This window comes from Oryctolagus cuniculus, chromosome 11 (genome assembly GCF_964237555.1).
Source record: "Oryctolagus cuniculus chromosome 11, mOryCun1.1, whole genome shotgun sequence".
Lineage (NCBI taxonomy): Eukaryota > Metazoa > Chordata > Mammalia > Lagomorpha > Leporidae > Oryctolagus > Oryctolagus cuniculus.
Window position 1 is genome coordinate 120252675 of NC_091442.1, and position 13158 is coordinate 120265832.

A 13158-nucleotide genomic window follows, 5' to 3' on the forward strand; every position below is an offset into this window, starting at 1 on the left:
TGCTGTGGTGTAGTCGGCTAAGCCTCCGCCTGCGGCGCCAGCATCCCATATAGCCGCTGGTTCAAGTCCTGGCTGCTGTACTTCCAATCCAGCTCTCTGCTGTGGCCTGGGAAAGCAGTGGAAGATGCCCAAGTCGCTGGGCCCCTGCGCCCACGTGGGAGACCCGGATGATGGGTTCTGAGGCTGGTGCGACACCTCCACGGCCTCCCCTGCCAGCCCCCGCCACCAGGCCGGGGCCACAGGGCTATCAGGGTGTCTCCCCCGGTTCTGCTGGGGACCCTCCACCCCCTGGAAGCGTCTGGGGCAGCTGCTGTCTGCTGCACCTATTGCACTCCCCAGAAACAGAGGGGTGACTCACCGCTGTGGCCTGGCACGGGAGCAGGTGGGGTCTTCCCCCTCCCCAGCGGGGGGCTCTTCCCAAGCCCAGCCCACGCTCTGCACGAGGCTGGGTGAGTACCAGCAGGAGGTGGGGGCTGGGATCTCCAGCACTGGAGAGGGCTGGGTTCCAGGTGCTCGTGATGTGTGATGGGCAAGACCGCACGGCGTCCTCTGAGCAGCTGCACGCGGTGACCACCGGGCCAGACACGGCTCCCACTTGTTGGTCTTGCTCCCTTGGGTCTTTGGCTGTGTGTCCTGTGTGTCCTGGGTTCTTCCCAGCATGCGTGTGTGTGTGTGTGTGTGTGTGTGTGTGTGGGCTGTGATTTGCAACTGTATCAGTTTGCTTAATGCTTGTAGCTCCGCTGCCTGCATTGCGCACCATGGATTGAGTGCCTCCCTCGCCCCGGCTGTGTTGAGTGCCTCCGGCGCCCGGGCTGTGTTGAAAGCCTTGACGTCCCGGGTGCAGAGTAGCACCAAGGACCTACTATGTTCTGAGAACCAGGGCTGTGAGAGTGGCCAAGAGGGACGCTGATGCCTGGGCCTTGGCCGTGGGTCGTGGTGGGGAGAACCACGATATCACGGAGCCTGTGACCCCACAGCCTGCCTCGGGCCAGGAGAGCACTGGCTCTGGCTATTTTTATGGTTTATTTATTTATTTGAAAGCTTCAGAGAGAGGGGGACCAGGAGAGGGAGAGGGGGAGAGACAGAGAGAAAGGGAGAAAGGTGGTTCACTCCAGCGCCCACAATGGCCACGGCTGGGCCAGGCTGAAACCAGGAGTCAGAAACTTCATCTGAGCCCCCGGGTGGGCGGCAGAGACTTGGGAACGTGGCTGGCACTGGCTGCTGCCCGGGGCCTGACATTTCTGCTTTCTTTTCAAAAGATTTTATTTATTTATTTGAGAGGCAGAGTTACAGACAGTGAGAGGCGGAGACAGAGAGAAAGGTCCTCCCTCCGCTGGGTCACTCCCCAAGTGGCCACAACAGCTGGACCTGTGCCGATCCAAAGCCAGGAGCCAGGAGCTTCCTCCAGGTCTCCCACGTGGGTGCAGGGCCCAAGGACCTGGGCCGTCCTCCACTGCCCTCCCGGGCCACAGCAGAGAGCTGGACTGGAAGAGGAGCAACCGGGACTAGAACCGGCACCCATATGGGACATTTCTGAGTCCTGGCTTCTGCCTGCCCCAGCCCTGGCTTTGTGGCCATTTGGGAGTGAACCAGCAGATGGAAGATCTCCCTCCCTCTCTCTCTCTCTCTCTCTCTCTCTCCCTCCCTCCCTCCCTCCCTCCCTTACCCCACCCCCACTCCTTTCCTGTAACGGTGACACATGGCTTTCTAAGTCTCTCCCGCCTCTTCCTACTCAGACGCTGTCTTTTCCAAGCACCTGCTTGCCGCTGCTGCAGGAACTCACACAGAACTCACGCTGTGTGTTCAGCGCTGCACCAGCCCCGCTGGCTGCGGCGCGCTGCGTCCCTAAGGGGCCCAGGCCCAGGAGTGGATGGTGACCTGCGCCGCGTCGTGCCGCAGGCAGTGGCTGGAGGCCGTGACTGTGGTCTCCTCATAGGTGCTGTCACGGGTCAGACGTGAGACTGGGGCAGACAGGTTCCTGGCTGGTTTCTGTTATTTCACAAAATTGACAGACAGCCCCTCAAGTGGCAGGGGCTGGGGCGTGGCTTCAGGGGCGGAGACTGTGGGCCACAGATCCCAGGGGTGGCGAGGGTCTCCCCGCCGCACCTGGTAGCTGCACGTCACAGTGCGCCAGAGGACCTGCAGCTTTCAGCAGGAAAGAGGCCTGGTCGCGTCTTCGGAGGCGCAGCCAGGCCGAGGAGGGGCTTTTTCTTTAATCCTTGGGCTTCTGGAAAGCGCGGGACAGGAAGCAGCCCAGCGGGTGAGGTGGAAGCGCGGCTCTGCCGGCGGCTGCGTTGCTGATGGAGGCGCTGTGCCTATGACTGACCGCCCTCACTCAGGGCTTCTGTGGCTCCGCGTGCCTCGGGCCAGCGCTGCCTCGTCCTCCCTGCAGCGTGGCTCCTCAGGACTGACTCTCCTCCTCCTCCTCTCCCCTGTCCCGCCGTCTTCTGCCCCACCCCACCCAGCCATCCTGGCTGAGCTGCTGTAGCCGCCCAGACCGTGGACTGGGGACCGTGCAGACCCTGCCCCAGCTGGCGGCGGACGGCTCCTGCCACGGGCAGCGTCACAGCTGACACAGGGGGACCTGCGAGGACCTAAATAGTCCAGCTGTTGCCCAAGCCTGACATGTCGCCCATGGCAGAGACGTGTGGCAGAATCAGGTGTGGCCGGCAGTTGGCCACAGAGGAGAAGGCGTCAGTGGCTCTGGAAGAGCCGTGGTCCGGAAGCAGTGGAGGGGAGGAGGCCGGAGACAGCTCAGCTCCCCGATTCGGTGAGAGTGGCGGGGCGGGGCCTGAGCAGCCCTGTGCACCTGCTCGGCTTCCTCCGCCTGCCCCTCCCAGGCTGACGCTGTCCCCAGAGCTGGCCGGCCCGTCACGCTGTGAAGCTCTGCACTCGTCCTCCCTGCCTCCTTGGCTCCTTTTATCCTTCAAAGTCCAATGTAGGTGTCAGTTCCTTGTTCGAATCTTCCTCAAAGTTCTCTCTGCAGAGTAGCTTCTTCCGGGTGCATGGGTGCATAGGTGGATGGGTGGCTAGGTGGGCAGATGGGTGGATGGGTGGATGGGTGCATAGGTGGATGGGTGGCTAGGTGGGCAGATGGGTGGACGGGTGCATAGGTGGATGGTGGCTAGGTGGGCAGATGGGTGGATGGGTGCATAGGTGGATGGTGGCTAGGTGGGCAGATGGGTGGATGGGTGCCTAGGTGGGCAGATGGGTGGATGGGTGCATAGGTGGATGGGTGGCTAGGTGGGTAGATGGGTGGATGGGTACATAGGTGGATGGGTGGCTAGGTGGGTAGATGGGTGCATAGGTGGATGGTGGCTAGGTGGGCAGATGGGTGGATGGGTGCATAGGTGGATGGGTGGCTAGGTGGGCAGATGGGTGCATGGGTGGCTAGGTGGATGGGTGGTAGGTGGGCAGATGGGTGTATGGGTGCATAGGTGGATGGTGGCTAGGTGGGCAGATGGGTGTATGGGTGCATAGGTGGATGGGTGGCTAGGTGGATGCGTGGGTGGATGGGTAGGTGGGTGGATGTATGCATAGGTGGGTAGATGGATATTTGATGGGTGGGTAGGAAACAGAAGAAATAGGTGGTATCAGAAATCAACCACTTGATTCTATAGGCATTTATTTGGCATCTATGATGGGCCAGGCCCTGGGGACCAGCGAGACCACTTGGGTGCTCTTTCGTGAAGCCCCTTCTGGCTGCAGTTCAGTGAGGGTGAGGGCAAGGAGGTGGAGCTCACGCTTGATCTGGCCTGGGGATGGAGGAAACACGTCCCGCCAAACCAAGCTCCAGGGAAGCGTGGCTAAGCTGGGGGAGCAGTGGCCAGGTCCACTGGAGGGGTGTGGCTGGGAGAGGAGCTGCAGATCATGAGGCTGTGGATGGGGTTGGAGATGCGGGGCACGCTTCAGGTCAGAGGGCAGGGATGGCGAGGAGAGGAGTGGAGGAGAGGAGGAGGGCAGGAGGGCAGGAGGGGAAGAGAGGAGGAGGGCAGGAGGGCAGGAGGGGAAGAGACGAGGAGGGCAGGAGGGCAGGAGGGCAGGAGGGGAAGAGAGAAGGAGGGGAGGAGGGCAGGAGGGGAAGAGAGGAGGAGGGCAGGAGGGGAAGAGAGGAGGAGGGCAGGAGGGCAGGAGGGGAAGAGAGGAGGAGGGCAGGAGGGGAAGAGAGGAGGAGGGCAGGAGGGGAAGAGAGGAGGAGGGCAGGAGGGGAAGAGAGGAGGAGGGCAGGAGGGGAAGAGAGGAGGAGGGCAGGAGGGGAAGAGAGAAGGAGGGGAGGAGGGCAGGAAGGGAAGAGAGGAGGAGGGGAGGAGGGCAGGAGGGCAGGAGGGGAAGAGAGAAGGAGGGCAGGAGGGCAGGACTGTTCCTCGAGCATGGCTGTGAGGACCTGTACTGCACCTGTACTATACCTGTACCTGTACTGTACCTGTACCTGTACTGTACCTGTACTGCACCTGCACCTGTACTGTACTGTACCTGTACTGCACCTGCACCTGTACTATACCTGTACCTGTACTGCACCTGCACCTGTACTGTACTGTACCTGTACCTGTACTGTACCTGTACCTGTACCTGTACTGTACCTGCACCTGTACTGTACCTGTACCTGTACCTGTACTGTACCTGTACCTGTACTGTACCTGCACCTGTACCTGTACTGCACCTGTACTGCACCTGCACCTGTACTATACCTGTACCTGTACTGTACCTGTACCTGTACTGTACCTGTACTGCACCTGCACCTGTACTGTACTGTACCTGTACCTGTACTGTACCTGCACCTGTACTGTACCTGTACCTGTACTGTACCTATGCTGTACCTGTACTGTACCTGTACCTGTACTGCGCCTGTACTGTACCTGCACCTGTACCTGTACTGCACCTGCACTTGTACCTGTACTGTGCCTGTACTGCACCTGTACTGTACCTGTACCTGTACTGTACCTGTACTGCACCTGTACTGTACCTGCTCCTGTACCTGTACTGTACCTGCACCTGTACCTGCACCTGTACTGCACCTGCACCTGTACCTGTACTGCACCTGTACTGTACCTGCACCTGTACTGCACCTGCACCTGTACCTGTACTGCACCTGTACTGTACCTGCACCTGTACTGTACCTGTACCTGTACTGCACCTGTACTGTACCTGTACTGCACCTGCACCTGTACCTGTACTGCACCTGTACTGTACCTGCACCTGTACTGCACCTGCACCTGTACCTGTACTGCACCTGTACTGTACCTGCACCTGTACTGTACCTGTACCTGTACTGCACCTGTACTGTACCTGTACTGCACCTGCACCTGTACCTGTACTGCACCTGTACTGTACCTGCACCTGTACCTGTACTGTACCTGTACCTGTACCTGTACTGCACCTGTACTGCACCTGTACTGCACCTGCACTTGTACCTGTACCTGTACTGTACCTGCACCTGTACTGCACCTGCACCTGTACCTGTACTGTACCTGCACCTGTACTGCACCTGCACCTGTACCTGTACTGTACCTGCACCTGTACTGCACCTGTACCTGTACTGTACCTGTACCTGTACTGCACCTGCACCTGTACCTGTACTGCACCTGTACTGTACCTGTACCTGTACTGCACCTGCACCTGTACCTGTACTGCACCTGTACCTGTACTGCACCTGTACTGTACCTGCTCCTGTACCTGTACTGTACCTGCACCTGTACCTGCACCTGTACTGCACCTGCACCTGTACCTGTACTGCACCTGTACTGTACCTGCACCTGTACTGCACCTGCACCTGTACCTGTACTGCACCTGTACTGTACCTGCACCTGTACTGTACCTGTACCTGTACTGCACCTGTACTGTACCTGTACTGCACCTGCACCTGTACCTGTACTGCACCTGTACTGTACCTGCACCTGTACCTGTACTGTACCTGTACCTGTACCTGTACTGCACCTGTACTGCACCTGTACTGCACCTGCACTTGTACCTGTACCTGTACTGTACCTGCACCTGTACTGCACCTGCACCTGTACCTGTACTGTACCTGCACCTGTACTGCACCTGCACCTGTACCTGTACTGTACCTGCACCTGTACTGCACCTGTACCTGTACTGTACCTGTACCTGTACTGCACCTGCACCTGTACCTGTACTGCACCTGTACTGTACCTGTACCTGTACTGCACCTGCACCTGTACCTGTACTGCACCTGTACCTGTACTGCACCTGTACTGTACCTGCTCCTGTACCTGTACTGTACCTGCACCTGTACCTGCACCTGTACTGCACCTGCACCTGTACCTGTACTGCACCTGTACTGTACCTGCACCTGTACTGCACCTGCACCTGTACCTGTACTGCACCTGTACTGTACCTGCACCTGTACCTGTACTGTACCTGCACCTGTACCTGTACTGCACCTGTACTGTACCTGCACCTGTACCTGTACTGCACCTGTACTGTACCTGTACTGCACCTGCACTTGTACCTGTACCTGTACTGTACCTGCACCTGTACTGCACCTGCACCTGTACCTGTACTGTACCTGCACCTGTACTGCACCTGCACCTGTACCTGTACTGTACCTGCACCTGTACTGCACCTGCACCTGTACCTGTACTGTACCTGCACCTGTACTGCACCTGCACCTGTACCTGTACTGTACCTGCACCTGTACTGCACCTGCACCTGTACCTGTACTGTACCTGTACCTGTACTGCACCTGCACCTGTACCTGTACTGCACCTGTACCTGTACTGCACCTGTACCTGTACCTGTACTGTACCTGTACTGCACCTGTACTGCACCTGCACCTGTACCTGTACTGCACCTGTACCTGTACTGCACCTGTACCTGTACCTGTACTGCACCTGTACCTGTACTGTACCTGTACCTGTACTGTACCTGTACTGCACCTGTACTGTACCTGCACCTGTACCTGTACTGCACCTGTACCTGTACTGCACCTGTACCTGTACCTGTACTGCACCTGTACCTGTACTGTACCTGTACTGCACCTGTACTGTACCTGCACCTGTACCTGTACTGCACCTGTACCTGTACTGCACCTGTACCTGTACCGCACCTGTACCTGTACTGTACCTGTACTGCACCTGTACCTGTACTGCACCTGTACTGTACCTGTACCTGTACTGCACCTGCACCTGTACCTGTACTGCACCTGTACCTGTACTGCACCTGTACTGTATCTGTACTGTACCTGCACCTGTACCTGTACTGTACCTGTACTGCACCTGTACTGTACCTGCACCTGTACCTGTACTGTACCTGTACCTGTACTGCACCTGCACCTGCACCATTTCCTGAGCGCCCCTCTTTGTCCCGCCTTGTTATGTGTGCAGACCTGGAGACGTCCAGCCCTGCTTGTGACCCACGTCGCCGTCCAGCCTCGCGCCTCCCGCACCTTCTCAGGGCCCTTTCCCCTCCTGCTGTCCTTAGCTTCCATCCGTGGCTCGCCGTGGCTTGCTGCGTGGCTGTTTGCAGTCTGAATCATCCGCCCGCAGCCCAGAGCTCTGCTCTTAGCTCACAGGAGGCAGCTCTCGCGAGGTGCCCTGGTAGGAGGGATTAAGTAGAACCCTTGTCTGCAGGCTCAGGGCCTTCTCCCCTGCTCAGTGTTCCAGTCGTGCGAGGATCCAGCAACGCCTGAGTGGCATTTGGAGTCGTGGAAGCATTGATGTGGGACAGGGGTGCCTGGCAGGCTGAACGTCCACTTCCGGAAAGTTGCTATCTACCTATCTATGAATGAGGTAGAGAAACAGAGAGAGCTCCGTACACTGATTCCCTACCCCAAACCCTCGATAGCTGGGGCTGGGCCAGGCTGAGGCCAGGAGCTGGGAACTCAGTCGGGTCCCCCATGTGGTTGGCAGGCCGGCCGTCGGCAGGCCGGCCATCAGCAGGAAGCTGGGATTCAGAGCAGACCCAGGGCTTGAACCAGGCACCACCCGTGTCTTAGGCTGTGACAAACATTGCCCAAAGTTGCTCATGTCTGTCCCTGTTCAGAGAGTGGGGAATGGAGACTCAGGAGGGTTAAGTCATTCATCCGGGTCCTAGTACTGACCCAGGCCAGTCAGACACAGTGCTGGGGGCAGCGGGCCTCTCCCGTGGAGCACCCATGGTGCCCGGGGCCGGCGGGCCTCTCCCGAGGAGCACCCACAGTGCCCGGGGCAGGGGTCTGTCCCTACACGGAGCCCGCAGCATCTGCACTTCCTGTTTCCTCTCCTGTCCTGGGCTGACCCCCAAGGAGACACTGAGGGCGTCTCTACCTCCGTATTCAGCCTGGTGCCCGGCACCTCTCACATATCCACCCTCTCGGAGGGTCTGAACCAGGGCTGCAGTGTCAATATGAACAGAGGTTTTTAAAATATATAATAATATGATAATTATATAATGTCTTATAATATTTATATTTTACATATGTAAATTCTACAGTAAATATGTAAAACTGATATATTTTCTAAGCAATTACAGTTTGCACGTATAATTTAATTCAGATGTTTTAATACAATATTCTTTAAGTATTAAAAATATTTTTAAAGGGGCCTGTGTTGTGGCATAGTGGGTTAAGCCATGGCCTGCAATGCTGGCAGCCCATGTGGGTGCTGGTTCAAGTGCCAGCTGCTCCACTTTTGATACAGCTCCCTGCTAATACACCTGGGAAAGTAGTGGAGGATGGCCTAGGTGCTTGGGCCCCTGCACCCACATAGGAGACCTGGAAGAAGCTCCTGGCTCCTGGCTTTGCCCTGGCTCAGCTCTGGCCATTGTGGCCATCTGGGGAGTGAACCAGTGGATGGAAGATCTCTCTCTCTCTCTCTCTCTCTCTCTGTAATTCTGACTTTTTTTTTTGACAGGCAGAGTGGACAGTGAGAGAGAGAGACAGAGAGAAAGGTCTTCCTTTGCCATTGGTTCACCCTCCAATGGCTGCCGCGGCCGGCGCGCTGCGGCCGGCGTACCGCGCTGATCCGATGGCAGGAGCCAGGAGCCAGGTGCTTTTCCTGGTCTCCCATGGGGTGCAGGGCCCAAGCACTTGGGCCATCCTCCACTGCACTCCCTGGCCACAGCAGAGAGCTGGCCTGGAAGAGGGGCAACCGGGACAGAATCTGGCGCCCCGACCGGGACTAGAACCTGGTGTGCCAGCGCCGCTAGGCGGAGGATTAGCCTAGTGAGCCTCGGCGCCGGCCGTAATTCTGACTTTCAAAGTAAATAAATATTTGAAAAATTTTATAAATTGATTGTATACGCACATAATTAGATTTACATATAAATTATACATGTGAACAATATATTTTGTATTATACAATACATACACTTATGATAATTACATATTTGCATGGTACCTGTTGTATTCTGTAGAGAATTTTGTTTTAAACTTCACAGGCATTGTGACCTTGATGCCCGAGCACTGAGGTTTTCTTTTAATTTGTTTTAAGATTTATTTTATTTATTTGAAAGAGTTGCAGAGGGAGAGAGGTCTTCCATGCACTGGTTCACTCCCCAGATGGCTGCCATGGTCAGAGCTGAGCTGACCAGGAGCCAGGAGCTTCCTCCAGGTCTCTCATGTGGGTGCAGGGCCCAAGCAGCTGGGCCATCTTCCCCTGCTTTCCCAGGCGCATTAGCAGGGAGCTGGATCAGAAGTGGCACAGCCAGGATTTGAACCGGCACCGACATGGGATGCCAACACTGCAGGCTGGGGCTTTAACCCACTGTATCACGGCGCCAGCCCCCTGTAGAGACTGTAATAACAGAAATACAACTACGCCCTGACTGGGGGAGGTGTCCCCCACCGCACCTCCACTGCCCGGCCGTCCTGCAGGAGGCCAAGTGTCCCCCAGCCTCTCTGCTGTCCCCTTCGGCCTCAACCCTCAGAGCAGCAGGGGGAGAGCCGTGGAGCCTGCTCTGCCCCCAGGGTGGGCGGCCCCAGTGACAGCTCAGGCCCCTGGACAGGGGAAAGGGGACAAGTGTGAGCCCACCCTGAGCCCAGCAGGCAGACCCAGCCCGGGGAGGGGCGGGCAGCAGTGACCAGGCCATCAGGCCGCTGGCAGACTCGGCCGGTGACAAGCCCTTGTCTTGCCGGGAGCTGAAGTCATCTGGGGGCGTCCAGCGAGACAAAGCCGCGATGTCATCATGGGCGGGCGGGCGGAGAGCGGGTGCTGACAGCCTGCAGGGGCCTGCACGTCCCTCCCCCAGGGCTGCAGCCTGTGTTTGCTCAGGGAATAGCCTGGAATTCCACTCCCCCACCCCGTGGTGGGCATTTCACTTTCGAACTGTAAGCCCAGGGAGCAAATGGGAGCGCGTCACGCCCCAGTTCTCTTCCCAAACGTGAACTTGAGCTTCCTGCCCCAAACCAGCCGCCACGGCAGAAAGGAAGGCCTTCCAGACCTGTGCGTCGTCCCCAAGTCTCTGCCATGTGCCGGGCACCGGGGCCTCCCAAGCCTGTGGCTGTGCTGTTGCCAGAAACAGCCAGGGGCTGCCCCTCGCTGTGTGCGTGGGAAGCCGCAAACTCGGCGCTGGCTTTCCGCAGAGCGTCCGGACCCGCCTCTCCCCACAGCCACTCTCTCTGGGGTCACATCAGCACCTTGAAATCGCGGCAGGAACCACGCGTGGTCCCATCAGAGGGGCAGTTGTTAAGCAGTGACGGGTGTAGCCCTGCATCCACGGGACTGGGCAAGGCCCCACGTCCACATGCGGCGTGGAGAAGGGACCTTGGCGACCGTGTATCCACGAGTGCCGGATGCCGCCAGTCTGTGCCTTCTCTGCCCCAGGTGCGGGCTTGGCTGGTAGGACTTCCTCCACAAGAAGGGCGCCTCCTCCAAGAAGCCTCCCACGCCTGCGCTCTCACACCTGTCGCACAGCGCGCAGACCTGGACCAGCCCAAGGCGCTTTCCTGGTTTTAATCCTGGACCCTCCGCCAGCTTTGAGACCAGGGTTCTGCTGGTGATCTCTGTGGCTCCGCGAGCAGGTCCAGGGGCAGGGACTGGCCTTGGCCCCAGGGCCGGCTTTGTCTGACACCCACACTCAGAGCTTGCAGCCTGAGCTGAGCATGATGGACAGGCTGTATCCAGGAGGAGTGAATTCACTGTCGCCAGTCCCTGGAGAGGGAAGCAGAGCCTCGGGTGGCCGCCCCGCTGGGGACCTGAATGTCTGGCGCGGGGTGGGACTCCGTGACGGCCGAGGCCCCACCTGACCCCGAGACTCCTTGAGGAAAATCACTCCCCGGTCTCTGCGCTGTGATGGCCCCGCTAACCCCCGCCCGCCTTCTGTCTCCCCCCAGGTGTCGTGCGCCAGGTGCGGCCCATCGTGGGCCCGTTCCACGCCGTGCTGAAGCTGGAGATGAACTATGTGGTTGGGGGTGTGGTCTCCCACCGGAACATCGTCAACGTCCACATCTTCGTCTCCGAGTACTGGTTCTGAAGGACAGTCCCGGGCGCAGCCAAGGGTGCGCCCCAGGCCACGTCACTGCCGCCGCCACTTCCGTCCTGCACCTGTCTGCACCCCTCAGACAGCTCTTAGCCCTGTGCGTTGGTTTGTAGCGTTAGGCCGCCATGTATCAAGCTGAGCCAGAGGAGCAAGTCCATCCGCTGTATTTTGATGTTGAAATAATGAGTCCAGTTGCCCGACTGCCTGGTTGAAAACCTTGCTTATTGGTTTTTGTTTTGCTTAATCTGAAGGTTGCATTTTGCTCCTTTTCTCTGCCGATGGCCTCACTGAAGACCAAGAAAATGAAGACAGAGGGTCAGCGAGTCCCAGGGCTGAGAGGGGCCTGTTCTTTGCCCGCGTGTCTGAGGTTCACCATTCTGGTTTTTTCCCGGCCAATCAGGTTGTGTAAGTTCCGAGGGTGGGGTGCTGTGTAACGGCACGTAAACGCACGCAAACTCCCCGGGAGCACTTGGAAGGCAAGCCTCGGCCCTGCTGAGACGGCAAAGCCCCCGGGTGCCGACAGAGCCCGTCGGGCTGGTGCGCCATGGGCCCCCACGCGTGCGCTCACCGGGGGCTGCCTGGGCTCCGTCCCCACCCCACGCCCACTTTCCTCACGGGGGCTTGCGATCCCCTTGATGGCCTGGCAGGGCAGTTGTCCAAGCAGGGGGCTCCTGTCAGCTCCTCGTCCTCACCAGGAAAGGGACCGAGTCCCCCTCCAAGGCCGTCTCAAGGCACCTCCCCCGCCGCCAAGACTGTGGGGTGGGGCCCGGCTTGTGGATCCAGAGAGCTTCCTGTCCACATGGCCTCCAGCGTGTGCCGGCTTAGTCCATTTCCCGTTGCCATGACAAAGTATCTGCAGCTGGGTGGTTTATGAAGAGCGGTGGTTTGCTCGGCTCCCGGTGCCTGGAGCTGGGAATACAAGCCACGGGACGGGCCAGGGCTCTGGCTGCCGACTTGGGTCTCTCCTCCTGTTCTGGCAAAGCCCCGAGCCCTCATCTCAGCCTAATGCCCTCCCAAAGGCCCAGCCCTCAAAGCTATCAGCACATGGGCCTGGTCATTAGGTTTCCAACAGGACTTCTGGGAGACACAAGCCTGCTCTTTGACACACGTGGCCCGAGTCCACTCCGCGCCCTGGGCCCACCCTGCGAGGCAAGTCCCAGGCTGTGGTGTCGGCACAGATGGATTCTGGTGGCGTCCCCTAGGGCATCCGATCCTCTCTAGAAATCGCAGCGAGGACACAGGGACTGTCTCGGGCAGGGGCGAGAAAGGACTTCGTGTCCACAGAGTCCCCTGGACACGGGGCTTGCACTGGGCACGTGGCACGTGGGCCTGCGTGGATTCCTCCTGGCTGCCCAGAGAAGTGGGTGTGATCGTGCCCAATCTAGAGACGGGTAAACCGGGCTCCGAGATGGGATCTCAACTGCCAAAACTCACACCGCTTTCTAGACACACAGGGGATTCCAGTTCAGTTCCTGGGGCTCAACCCTCCCTGCACCCCTGTGATGAAGCAGACACGGACAGACTGAACATGCGGGGCCACTCAGACGACAGGGACCCGGCACCCAGGCCTGCAGGGCCACATGGGCCTCTCCCCCGGGTCCTCCCCGGGTTTGTCCCAGCTGAGCCGCTCATGCTCACAGCCTCTGTGGCCCTTGGTCCAGGCCGGGCTTCATCTCAGCAGAGCGGAGCCTGGCCGAGACTCCCCCGTGGCCTGCACTGGGCACCACTCCAACTCTCAGCGGC

At 58.7% G+C, this 13158-nt stretch overlaps 1 protein-coding gene across 1 annotated transcript in view; it reads left to right on the forward strand.

Moving 5' to 3' along the window:
- The window catches only part of FBLN1 (fibulin 1), a 75188-nt gene extending 63558 nt beyond the window's left edge, over nucleotides 1–11630 (forward strand). The window contains exon 17 of the mRNA XM_051840583.2: nucleotides 11270–11630. Coding sequence (XP_051696543.1) covers nucleotides 11270–11409 — 140 coding nt within the window. The 3' untranslated portion in view covers nucleotides 11410–11630. The remainder of the gene's footprint in view (nucleotides 1–11269) is intronic.
- The last annotated feature ends 1528 nt before the right edge of the window (nucleotides 11631–13158 follow it).